At 37.5% G+C, this 12,965-nt stretch overlaps 2 protein-coding genes across 3 annotated transcripts in view; one reads left to right on the top strand and one right to left on the bottom strand.

The window, feature by feature from the left end:
- Window positions 1-12,965, bottom strand: part of CMSS1 (cms1 ribosomal small subunit homolog) — a 381,170-nt gene that overhangs the window by 254,476 nt on the left and 113,729 nt on the right. The gene's annotated exons all lie outside the window — the stretch shown is intronic.
- Window positions 4,750-12,965, top strand: part of FILIP1L (filamin A interacting protein 1 like) — a 112,806-nt gene continuing 104,590 nt past the window's right edge. The window contains exons 1-2 of the mRNA XM_007095961.3: window positions 4,750-5,285; window positions 6,013-6,186. Coding sequence (XP_007096023.2) covers window positions 5,043-5,285; window positions 6,013-6,186 — 417 coding nt within the window. The 5' untranslated portion in view covers window positions 4,750-5,042. The remainder of the gene's footprint in view (window positions 5,286-6,012; window positions 6,187-12,965) is intronic.

The raw sequence follows: 12,965 nt of genomic DNA, 5'->3' as shown, positions 1-12,965 counted from the left end.
TCTGAGAAACTAAAAGAACTAAATAGATTTTACTTCTTTAAAACTAGACATTTATTCAATTTTCTCAAAAATCTGGATCTGTAAGTGTTGTAGACCTACAGTTTTTAAAACATGGCTGTAGTTTACTTTTCCCATTCCTCTGCAATGTAACCTTACAGCTGCAACCATCAAGAGGTGAAATCTACTACTCCACTTCTTAAATTGGGGCTGGCCTTTGTGATGCTGTCTCACCAATAAAAATGAGACCTTAAAGTTTCAGCTCTCATACTTTTGGAATGCTGCCCTGAGACCACCATGTGGAGAAATCTGGTCTAGCCTACCAGAGCTTGAGAGCCCAGTGGAGCAGGAGTAGAGATAAGATGATCCAGCTGAGGTCTACTAGCCCAACTGGCTGACAGACAGATATGTGAATAAGGTCATCTTAGACCATCCAAGCCCAGTTGAGCTGCAAGATGACTTAAGCCACAGAATGACCCACAGAATTTTGAACTATTGTTGTTTAGCCGCTAAGTTTTGGGGTAGGCCACAAAGTGGAAGAAGCAAACCAGTCACCTTGTGGAATACCCATTATGTATGAAGCACCAGGTCAGATACCCCATGGGAGATGCCAATGGAGATTAATAATATTGGACAGAAGACATGGATGGTCCTGTCCTTCATGTGTGAGTAAATCTATAAATAAAGTGGCACTTAATTATCTATTTTATCAATTTTTTAGTGCATGTGCTGTTGAAGCCAGTACAATATTTATTTGTTTTAAATAGATCTAGTCTATGTTAAGAACCTTCCATTATTCCTATAGGCCAGAGCAAGGGTTCTCCTGGGATGTTTAAGACAACTCAATGGGGTAGGAGAAAATAATTAGACATATAATTTTTAACTGATACTTTTCATTTTTATTTTTGAATGTTTTCAAAAGGTACATTATATACCAGTTTTCATAAGGTACATAGCACATACTATGCTAATGTATATACATTATTTATAAACACATACATATAATGGGGTTTTCCACAGTCATATCTCCCACAGAACCTCAACCTTCCATCCCTACACAAAAATATACTTCTCTATGCTTTGCTTTTCTCAAATAAATGAATTCTTTCTTGGCTATCTAGGGAAGAATCTGTGGTTACTACTACCCCAGATGATTGTTCATCTGTACTGTAATTACTTAGCAAGGCTATAAGTATGTTTCAGATAGGGTGTCTATATTCATTCCACAAAGTATCTGTAACTGTTTGCCTTTGGCAGTACAGCATAATGGCATTATGGCATGAATTTTATGAGTACAGGTTCTGCAGCCAGGTTGCCTAGATTCAAATCGCAGTTCTGCCAGGTACTAGCTGTGCAACCTTCAGTAAGTTAGCTGTGCCTCCATTTCTTTACCATAAATGGAGAGAAGAATCTTACCTACTCCATAGAGTTGCTGCAAGAACTGAATGAGTTATGTAAAATGCTTAGAAGAATACCTGGCATGTAGTAAGTGTTCAATAAGTATTAGCTATCATCATTACCACCACCACCATCTTTCAATTTCCAATGTCTAATAGAGTGAATGTGTGATAGAGGGAAGTGAGAATGATAACTTGTAGAGAAAACACATTATGTGACTCGTAAAAATTTGAAAGTGAATGTTTCAAACTGCAACTTCGAAGCAAAGTGTTTCACTAGTTATCAGCTGACTTTGGCCTACTGCTGACAAAACATATAATAATATGTATATATATGTATAATATGTATACATATTATATATATTACATATATATAATATATAACACATAATATATATATCATATATATTAACAATATAATATATATTATATATCATATATATTAACAATATAATATATATAATACATATATTATATATAATATATATATAATATATATATAAACATATAAATATGTATATTTATTATATAAATAATAAACACGTAAGACAATAAACACCTTCAAGTTTTGTTTTTATAGCTTGATTGTTATGGGGAGGCTTAAAAAACAAATTCTCAGCTGAAAATTCTTACTGGGATTATTTCCTTAAGGACTGTCTTCTAACTGTAATCTCTTTCTTTTGGAAATTATCATCCCCTGTAGCATTTAGATTTCTGTGGATTTCTGTAAGACGCAGATCCACAAATCTGTCTCTTCTAAATATACTACTGATAGCCTATGCTAGAAGAAAGGCACACTGGCAAGAATCGTTATATACTATAGGGGAAAGGGGTCATAGAGATCACCTCCCCATCTCCCTCACTTCACAAATAAGGACACTGGGCTTACAGAGGGTCAATGTTTTAACTAAGTCCCACAGGTGATTTGTGAATAAATTCTTTTCTTTTTAAAAAAATGTTTATTTATTTTGAGAGAGAGAGAGGGAGAGTGTGAGTGGGGAAAGGGCAGAGAGAGATGGAGAAAAAGAGAATGTCAAGCAGGCTCTGTGCTGCCAGTGCTAGAGCCCAACACGGGGTTCAAACCCACAAGTGGTGAGATCATGACCCGAGCCAACATCAAGAATCAGATGCTTAACCAACTGAGCCATCTGGGTGCCTCATGAAATAATTCTTTTCATTTAACTTCTTGTTCAGTGCACTTCTCATGATCCCGGTTTTAGGAACTATTTCTATAAACTTTTAAGTAAAAGTGTATCATTTGTATTAAGGGAAGCAAGAAAGCCACACCATAAATAACCAACAAAGCGCATGACACACTTTCAGTAAATGCTTGTTGAAGGATGGATGAGGGATGAACAAGGCCTAGCTGGCTGGCTCTGAAGTCCTCAAGGTTTCTAAACTATTCTGACACTCAGGTGTCTCAAGTGGTGCCAGCAAATTGAGGCTGGTGAGAATTATTTTTCTTTTCTTTTAATTTTTAATGTTTATTTTATTTTTGAGACAGAGAAAGAAACAGAGTGCAAGAGGGGAAGGGGCAGAGAGAGAGGGAGTCACAGAATCCGAAGCAGGCTCCAGGTTTTGAGCTGTCAGCACAGAGCCCGACGTGGGGCTCCAACTCACAGACCTCGAGATAATGACCTGAGCTGAAGTCAGGCACCCAACTGACTAAGCCACCCAGGCTCCCCTAAATTTTTAATTTTTTTTTTTTTAATATTTGTTTATTTTTGAAAGAGAAAGAGAGACAGAGTGCAAGTGGGGGAGGGGCAGAGAGCGAGGGAGACACAGAATCGGAAGCAGGCTCCAGGCTTCCAGCTGTTAGCAGAACCTGATGCAGGGCTCGGACTCACAAACTGATATCATGAGCTGAGCTGAGCTGAGCTGCGCTGAAGTAGGACGCTTAACTGACAAAGTCACCCAGGCATCTGGAGATTTCTTTTTTTTTTTTTTTTTAATGTTTATTTATTTTTTGAGAGACAGACAGAGTGTGAGCAGGGGAGGAGCAGAGAGACAGGGAGACACAGAATCCGAAGCAGGCTCCAGGCTCTGAGCTGTCAGCACAGAGCCTGACGTAGGGCTCAAACCCACAAGCTGTGAGATCATGACCCGAGCCAAAGTCAGACGCTTAACTGACTGAGCCACCCAGGCGCCCCCCACCCCCGAGAATTATTTCTTAAACAGAGTACCCAGCAAAGACACAAAGCTATTCTTGTAATCTTTTCTTCCCCCTTCTGTATTCATACCTCACACCTCATTAGATGACAGAGATAATCAAATATACTTGCTTTTCTTCTTGAAATTTTTTCCTAACTATAAAGGCATATAGACTCACTGTACAATTTGGGGAAATAAAAATAAAGTTAATAATAATATTAATAATAAAAGCTAATGTTTACTTAGAGTGCCAATTTTCTACCAGGCATGTTGCAAACATCTGATGTGTGCGGACATGTAACCCTCACAGCAACTTTAGGTTACAAACATTCTATCATTGTCATTCTACAGATGATAAAAGTGAGGCACACAGGTATTAAGTAACTTTCCCAAAGTTTTACAGCCAACAAATAATGGAGTAGGGATTTGAACTCAGGCAGTGTGGTCCCAGAGTCCACGGTCTTCACACTCTTTTCTACTGTCACTGATCAAGTTTTGGTGTCTAATGCAAATTATAAGGAAAAAAAATTAATTTAAAAATTGATAAATTCGACTAAATGTAGAGAGAACATACACTGTGCACCCCCAAAATCCCACTCCTATACCCTAAAGGAGAAATGTACACAGGAAAAAAAATGTAATATTCACTGTAGCATTTTTTCTAAAACTGAAAAAAATGCAAACTGTCTTTTCATTAAAAACCTCAAAGCTGGAACAATTTTTCTTGCTATTATAATTTGGATAATAATATAATCAGATGTGAGCTAATGGGTCCCTCAAATATGCATTTATTTATATTTTCCATAGTGGCCAACTACTATAGGCAGCATTGTCTCTTGTTTTGGAGATAAGTGTCCTAACAATAAATCCTTGACGTATCCAAGGATAGATCTGGGATTTTAGCAGAATGTCAGGGATACAGCCAGAGACCAAGGCTTCATTCCTTTAATATTGGACTTCCTTGTCAAAACAATGTAACCCAAAGTATTTTCTAGCAGTAATTCTGATGCTTCTATCTTAAAGCACCAAAGATTAAGAAATTTCAAAAATTTTTAAAGCTTCCAAAGGAAATACTATAATGTGAATCTGCAGAAACTTAGAACAATTAGCAAATTTACTATTTTACAATTGTGCTAAGTACATCTTAACTCCAGTAAACACTTGGGCTGTGGTTAGAGGCATGACCTGGATCCCGGAGATGAAATACTTGGTGGATGAAGTTCAAATATAGTCTGTTTACCCATGGACATAAGTGGCCTTAATCAAAGCAGAACACCTTTTTAAAATGTTGATTTTAAAAACAGAAGTGTAAATAAACCTGTGATTTATGAATCTGCTAATGCCATTCTCTGCTGTAGACTTCAGAAAGATCAAGTCTTTGGCTGAGGTAAATAGAGCAAGAGTGCAGACCTGTTAAAGCAGTAATAGGTGCCCTTATTAAAACTCCACTTCCATTAGGAGTTACAAATTGTTTTCCTTCTTTTCAGGCTTTAAAGAATGCGTTCCAGAAGCAGTGACACAGAGGGCTCAGTCCCAAAGCAGTTTCCAAGACATAGTAAAGGCCATGGTTTCCAAGGGCCTGAGGACATGAAGCAGAGACAGCAAGACAAAGACCCCACCAGTGAGTCGGAGGCAATTCTTCCCTGTCCTAAGTCACACGGTGGTATCGGTCACCAAGGAGAGGACCTCTCAAGAGATGATCTATTATTTCTTCTGAGCATTCTGGAAGGAGAACTACAGGTCAGCTGGCTTACAATTATCCCTACATTCAAGGAGAAGGCTGCTTGTGAATTTGGTGTGTATGCTGCCACGGAAATAGATGATCTGTGGTTCATACCTGTATGTACATGAAAGAAAGTACACATACACATAATTCTCTTCTGCCAACTGGAAGGGCAATTAATCCTACGTAAAAGGGCTCTCATTATGACATGCAATTGGCAAGCAACACGTGAAAGATCACATCCTTTGTCCGTGCTGCTCATGAGCTTCAGTGCACAGGCATGTATGAATAATACCAGACGACTTCTGGATTGCTTTAAATAACAAAAGGCACTTTTATACCCCATGTGAACTGGCTCCTAGACTTGCCCTAGCATTATTAACCTGCATAAAAAATTAAAAACAGCTACTATACATATAGGAGAATCTTATTTCTTACCCTTGAAAATGTTACATGTCAGCCCATAGAAAGAGTATCACGTTATCTGCTTGTCAAACAGTAAAAAATGTTGAGTCTCCCCCATGTTGCACAGTGATCACTTTTCAAATATTATTAATGTATAATTAGATTATAAGAAGGATGAAGGGACATAGTTTTGCTACCTTTTGTAAAAGGCAATATAAACAAATATGATTTGTTTATATTTGAAATAGAAGAAAAAAGCACTCAATTCTCACAAGAGATCACTTTCAGAGACTGCTGGTAGATAAAGCAAGCTTTCTGAAATGCCTTTTGTTCCTACAGGCTCGAGATGAAGTCATAGGCATTTTAAAGGCTGAAAAAATGGACTTGGCTTTGCTGGAAGCTCAGTATGGGTTTGTCACTCCAAAAAAGGTGTTAGAGGCTCTCCAGCGAGATGCTTTTCAAGCAAAATCTGCCCCTTGGCAGGAGGACATCTATGAAAAACCAATGAATGAGGTATGTATCACATCGGGGTGTGCACCTGGAAGGTGGAAAAGTTCACTAGCCAGCCAAGCACTAGGCCTGGCAGGTGAGCATGACATATAATTCTTTTTTGATTATTTACAGTTTTGTGTTCTAACACATTTAAAATCTTCCCAACTAGATAAATACTACATGTTCTACAGGAAAGAAAAGGAGAATAAATCATACAGGATGTTTCCAGTAGGTTTGTTCCCTGACATGAGACTGAAAGCTGACAAATGCAAGAGAATTTCTCTCTCTCTCTCACACACACACTCACATAGAGACACAAACACCCAGATACACACACACACACACACACACACACACACACACACACACACGGGATGGCACTTGTGGGAACTTGAAGGCTATACAGGCTATAATAAAAAACAGATAAAGCTCAAGCACAGAGGTTAATTTCTTTGAAAACACTGAGGTATTATGTCATAGAAATTCTGAGCATGAATGGAAATGATCTGAAGAACTGTCCAAGAAATGGAGTTTTAGAAAGCATGTATTTTAGATGAGTGCTATCCTCTTTTTCCTTCAAAAGTTTAATAACAGCAAAGATCTTCCCCTATCAAGAGTGCCCAGCAATGACAATGGCAGAGAGGAAAAGTCCCAACATGGCCACCACTACATGAAGATGTGGTACTGCTTGCTCTTTTCCTTGCTGACATTTCTAAAACTCTTTGGCATCCTTATTTTATTCTTCTATTTTCCTCCGAGACCTCAATGGAAAATTTCATAATTTTTCATTTTTATAAAAGGGAAACAACTAGGAGCATGAGTTAAGGCTGGAGAGAGTGAAAGCAAGTTTTGGACAAATTTCCCCCACATAAGCTCTGGCAACCTACCTCAGGACTGACCTCCAATGTCCTTGCTATTCTTGTCTTGGGTGTCTCATGAGAGAAGACTACTGTCTTGCCAAATTGTGAAGGAGTTTGGTCATGTGGATTTGCTTCTCTGAGGGGTGAAGGTGAGACCACCCAAAGTCTGTTGACTTGCACTTTAACCCAAATTTGAGAAAGAGGAGCTGAAGCTTCATTCAAGTCAAGAGTGTTAAAACCGTATCCTGGCTCCCAACATAGTGACTGTGAAACAGCATTCGGCACAAATTCCCCAACCCATATAAGCGCAAATGCAAACTGATGATCGCTGAAAATATCCTTAAAAAACTCCAAAAATGGGACAACCCCTCAATACTTCAGTGTGAAATGAATGGAATGATTCCAAACTTACACTGAAATGACTAGGAAAAGCTTTAGTTTCAAAATAATTCTATTAAACACATGCAAAGTTGGAAATAACCTCTCTACAAATGCTTGTCCCTGAAAGTTATCTATAATTTAGCCCTTTACAAATCCAACTGTATTTGATTATTCCCAAAACACATACACATATATACTCCCCTATGTATACACACTTCTCACATTCTCACTTCCATGATTTGCCCACTTTTCTTCTCTTGTCTTCTACTGCTGCCTTATAGGTTTCTCCCTCCTCAGTTATCAGTCTATCCATCATCCCTTGAAGCCCACATAAGTCTAGTTACCCAACAGTTCAGCTGTCTGCCCTCTTTTTCTATCGAGACGTAATGAGGCAAGGGGAAGTATCCAGAGTAAACAATACGGGGGAATTTTAAGTAGGATTCCCTAGGCAGCTTTCTCACCAAGACCATCCATGGCTGTACCTGAATTATTGCAGAATAAGGATCTGCATGCTGAATAATTATTCTTCTTTCGCTTTTTCCCATCCTGGGGTGTTAACATCCCATGACCTTTTATTTTCTTCACAACACTCTTTTTGAAAAATGTAACAATCTTAACCAAACTAAAGGGGATTCATCTATTCTTAAGGCAAAATTGCTTAGAAGAACTCACTGCTCTCAGTTACGTCACATGGTAGGAACAATGACTTAAGATGAAAGACTGGTAGAGGCATGTGAGCTAGAAGAACAGGAATGGAGTGACAGGATAGCTGGGCTCTCAAGAGAAAGAGAAGACATAAGAACTCAGAGTCTATAACACTTTTTACCTCCTATTCCTTTCCAAACTAGGGTTCTATATTAGAAGTTCCCTTAAAAAAAAAGATATTGAAGTTAATTGCCTAACATATTCTTAGTTCTTCCAAAAAAGATATCAAGAAAAATATATTTTGGATTTATCAGGGTACTGTAATAAAATAATCTGCATATCTTGTTAGCAACACCTTAGGACAGTTCTTAAACTACTTGTTATAAGCAACTGTATAATTTAGCTTTTAAATTTCATTTTATTCTTTTATTTAATATTTACTGAAGAGTTGGGCTCCTGGATGGCTCAGTCAGTTAAGCGTTTGACTCTTCATATTGGCTCAGGTCACGATCTCACAGTTCATGATTTTGAGCCTCATGTTTCAGCTCCATGCGCTGAAAGCATGGAGCCTGCTTGGGATTCTGTCTCTCCCTCTCTTTGCCCCACCTCCACTCATGTGTCCTCTCTCACTCTCTCAAAATAAATAAATAAACTTAAAAAAATTTTACTGAATAGTTGACGTATAAAAATAGTTGTGCTTCTTGTCTTTGGCATATTTAATGTCTAAGAGAGTGACAGAAAGTAAGTATACAACTATATATAATATTGATTTCTATGGTGAAAACCACAAAGCACTATCAGAGAGTATAATGGAAGATAAAATTAAGATAGAAGAATCCGGCAACCCAAGATCCAGAGGAAGAGTATGAATTAGTCATGTAGAACATAAAGAAATTCCATTTCAGTAACATTGTGGACTACATATCCTTTGAAATTAGATTACTAAAAAGTACAGAAAAATGTTAAATTAACTAACATACTCTTCAACACATGGATGGGCTTACATGAAAGTAAAAAGCTTACTTAGAAGCAGAAATTCTGAAGCCAGGAACTGAAAGGGAAATTTTCATTGACTGACTAGCTTTTGGCTCCAGATATTTTGAAACTTTCTTCTTTCAATCCATAAACTTCCAGTGCTGGGAACCAAAGGACATATTCATTTTGGGATATAATCTTTGGCCTTTCATCTTTATTTGACAATGGCTGGGTGAGGCGGCACAGTGGCCAATAAATTTCTGGAAGCCTTTCCTATGCCAAGATGTCTAGCAACAGCTTGACTATACATAAAAGTGAGTGTGAAACCAAATGAATTTCCTGTTAGTAAGACCCCCAAAACATCCAGTCCTTCCAAAACTACCTGACATGAAAAGAAGCATGATGGAGGCTTAAGTAAAAATGGTAAAAAGCCAAAGGTCTTTAAAATATATATTTTTTAATTTAAGTATAGTTGGCATACAATGTTACAATAGTTTCTGTTGCACAACAGAGTGATTCAAAATCTCCTTACGTTATACTATGCTCACCACAAGTGTAGCTACCATTTGCCACCATACAACACTATTGCCATATCATTGACTGTATTTCCTATGTTGTGCCTTTTATTCCCATCCCTTCTCCATTCCATAACTGGAAGCCTGTATCGCCCATCCCTCTTCACCCATTTTGCCTATCCCCCTACCACACTTTCCTCTGGCAACCATCAGTTTATTCTGTTTTTATAGGTTTGATTCTGCTTTTTGTTATTCATTTGCTTTGTTTTTTAGATTTCACATATGAGTGAAATCATAAAGTATTTGTCTTTCTCAGTCTGACTTATTCTCCTTAGCATAATACCCTCCAGGTCCATCTATATTGTTGTAAAGGATGAATATCTCAGCACTTTTTATGGCTGCATAATATTCCATTGTGTATTATATATACAACACCTTCTTTATCCATTTATCTCTCAATAGACACTTAGGCTGCTTCCATATCTTTGCTACAAAGAATAGTAAACAATACTGCAATAAACATAGGGGTGCATATATTCTCCCGAATTAGTTTTCCCAGTAATGGAAATATTGGATCACATGGTATTTCAATTTATAATTTCTTGAGAAAGATCCATGCTGTATTCCGCAGTGTCTGTACCAATTTACATTCCCACCAGCAGTGTACGAGAGTTCCTTTTTCTTTACATCCTCCTCAACAGTTGTTATTCTTGTCTTTTTGATTTTAGCCATTCTGACAGGTGTAATGTGATCGCTCATTGTGGTTTTGATTTGCATTTCCCAGTTGATTAGTGATGTTGAGCATCATTTCATGTGTCTCTGGGCCATTTCAATGGCTTCTTTGGAAAAATGTCTATTCAGGTCCTCTGCTTATTTTTCAATGTGATTGACTTTTGGGGGGGGTGTTGAGCTGTATATTTTGAATATTCACCCCTTATCAAATATCATTTGTAAATATTTTCTCCCATTCAGTAGGCTGCCTTCCTGTTTTGTTCATGCTTTCCTTCAATGTGCAAAAGCTTTTTATTTTGATGTAATCCCAATAGTTTATTTTGCTTTTGTTTCCCTTGCCTTAAAAGACATATCTAGAAAAATGTTGCTACAGCTGATGTCAAAAAATTACTGCCTGTGTTCTCTTCTAGGGGTTTTATGGTTTCAGGTCTCACACTTAGGTCTTTAATTCATTTTGAGTTGTGTGTGTGTGTGTGTGTGTGTGTGTGTGTGTGTGTGTGTGTGTGTTGTATACATGTGTATGGTGTTAGCAAGTGGTTTAGTTTCATTCTTTTGCATATATCTCTCCAGTTTTCCCAACACTATATGTTGAAGAGACTGTCTTTTCCCCATTGTCTGTTATTGCCTCCTTTGTCATACATTAACTGACCCTATAAGTTTCAATATATTTCTGGGATCTCTATTCTGTTCACTGATCTATTACATCTATGTTTGTGCCTGTAGTACTATACTGTTTTGATTACTACAGCTTTGTAGTATATCTTGAAACCTGAAATTATATCTCCAGCTTTGTTCTTCTTTCTCTGAATTGCTGTGGTTATTTGGGGTCTTTTGTGGTTCCATAAATATTTTAGAATTATTTATTCTAGTTCTGTGAAAAATGCTATTGAGATTTTGACAAGGATGGCTTTGATAGTATAAACATTTTAACGATATTAATTCTTACAATCCATAAGCATGAAATATTTTTCCATTTGTGTCATCTTCAATTTATTTCATCAGAGTTTTATAGTTTTCAGAGTACAGGTTTTTCACTTCCTTCGTTAAGTTTATTCCTAAGTATTTTACTTTATTTTTTGGTGCCATAGCAAATTAAGTTGTTTTCTTTTCTTTTTTCTTTTTTTTTTTCAAATAAAATTTATTTATTTATTTTGAGAGAGGGGAGGGGCAGACAGAGGGGGAGAAAGAGAGAATCTCAAGCTCTCAATCTCTGTGCACTGTCAGCACAGAGCCTAATATGGAGCTCAAACTCATGAACTGCAAGATCATGACCTGAACCAAAATCAAGAGTCGGATGCTTAACCAACTGAGCCACCCAGGTACTCCCAGACATCCATATTTTTAAAAAATATTTTTTTAAATTCAGGAATAGAATTTAGCGATTCATTACTTACATATAACACCCAATGCTCATCTCAACAAGTGCCCTCTTTAATGCCCATCACCCATTTAGCCCATCCCCCCGCACAATGCCCCGCCAACAAACCCTCAGTTTTTTCTCTGTATTTAAGTCTCTTATGGTTTGTCTTCCTCTCTGTTTTTATCTTATTTTTGCTTCCCTTTCCCTACATTCATCTGATTTGTTTTTTTTTAAATTCCACATGAGTGAAATCATATATTTGTCTTTCTCTGACTTACTTCACTTAGCATAATACACTCTAGTTCCATCCACGTTGTTGTAAATGGCAAAATTTCATTCTTTTGGATCACTGAGTAATATTCCATTGTATGTATGTATATATGTATAGGTATATATATATACACACACATATACCCCACATCTTCTTTATCCATTCATCAGTCGATGGACATCTGGGCTCTTTCCATACTTTGTCAATAGTGCTGTTATAAACACTGGGGTGCATGTGATCCTTAGAATCAGCATTTTTGTATCCTCTGGGTAAATACCTAGTAATGCAATTGCTGAATTATAGGGTAGTTCTATTTTTAATTTTTTGATGACCCCCCCATACTGTTTTCCAGAGTGTCTGCACCAGTTTGCATTCCCACCAGCAGTGCAAAGGGGTTCCTCTTTCTCCACATCCTTGCCAACATCTGTTGTTGCAGGAGTTGTTAATTTTAGCCATTCTGACAGGTATGAGGTGGCATCTCATTGTGGCTTTGATTTCTATTTCCCTGATGAGTGATGCTGAGCATCTCTTCATGTGTCTGTTAGCCATCTGGATGTCTTCTTTGGAAAAGTGTCTGTTCCTGTCTTTGGCCCATTTATTCATTGGGTTATTTGTTCTTTGGGTGTTGAGTTTGATAAGCTCTTTATAGATTTTGGATACTAACCCTCTATCTAATATGTCATTTGCAAACATCTTCTCCAATTCCGTCGGTTGCCTTTTAATTTTGCTGATTGTTTCCTTTGCTGTGAAGAAGCTTTTTATCTTGATCAGATCCCAATAGTTCATTTTTGCTTTTGTTTCCCTTGCCTCTGGAGAGACAGACATCCATATGTTTAATAAACTCTCAGGGTGATTCATCTGATGCAGGTGGTCAGCCTGCCACACTTTGAAAAACACTGCCATTGTTGAACCTCCTTTAGAAGTAAGCTTTAAGTTTTGGGTGCCTTGCTGGGCTAGGGGTAGGACACAATATCAGGGAAGCTAAAATGATAAGCAGAAAGCTTGCCATTGCACAGTAAACATTAAAGAGCCACCTTTTCTATCATTCTGCCCTGGGCATT

This window comes from Panthera tigris, chromosome C2 (genome assembly GCF_018350195.1).
Source record: "Panthera tigris isolate Pti1 chromosome C2, P.tigris_Pti1_mat1.1, whole genome shotgun sequence".
In the NCBI taxonomy this organism is placed as follows: domain Eukaryota; kingdom Metazoa; phylum Chordata; class Mammalia; order Carnivora; family Felidae; genus Panthera; species Panthera tigris.
This window is presented reverse-complemented; position numbering and strand designations above follow the sequence as displayed.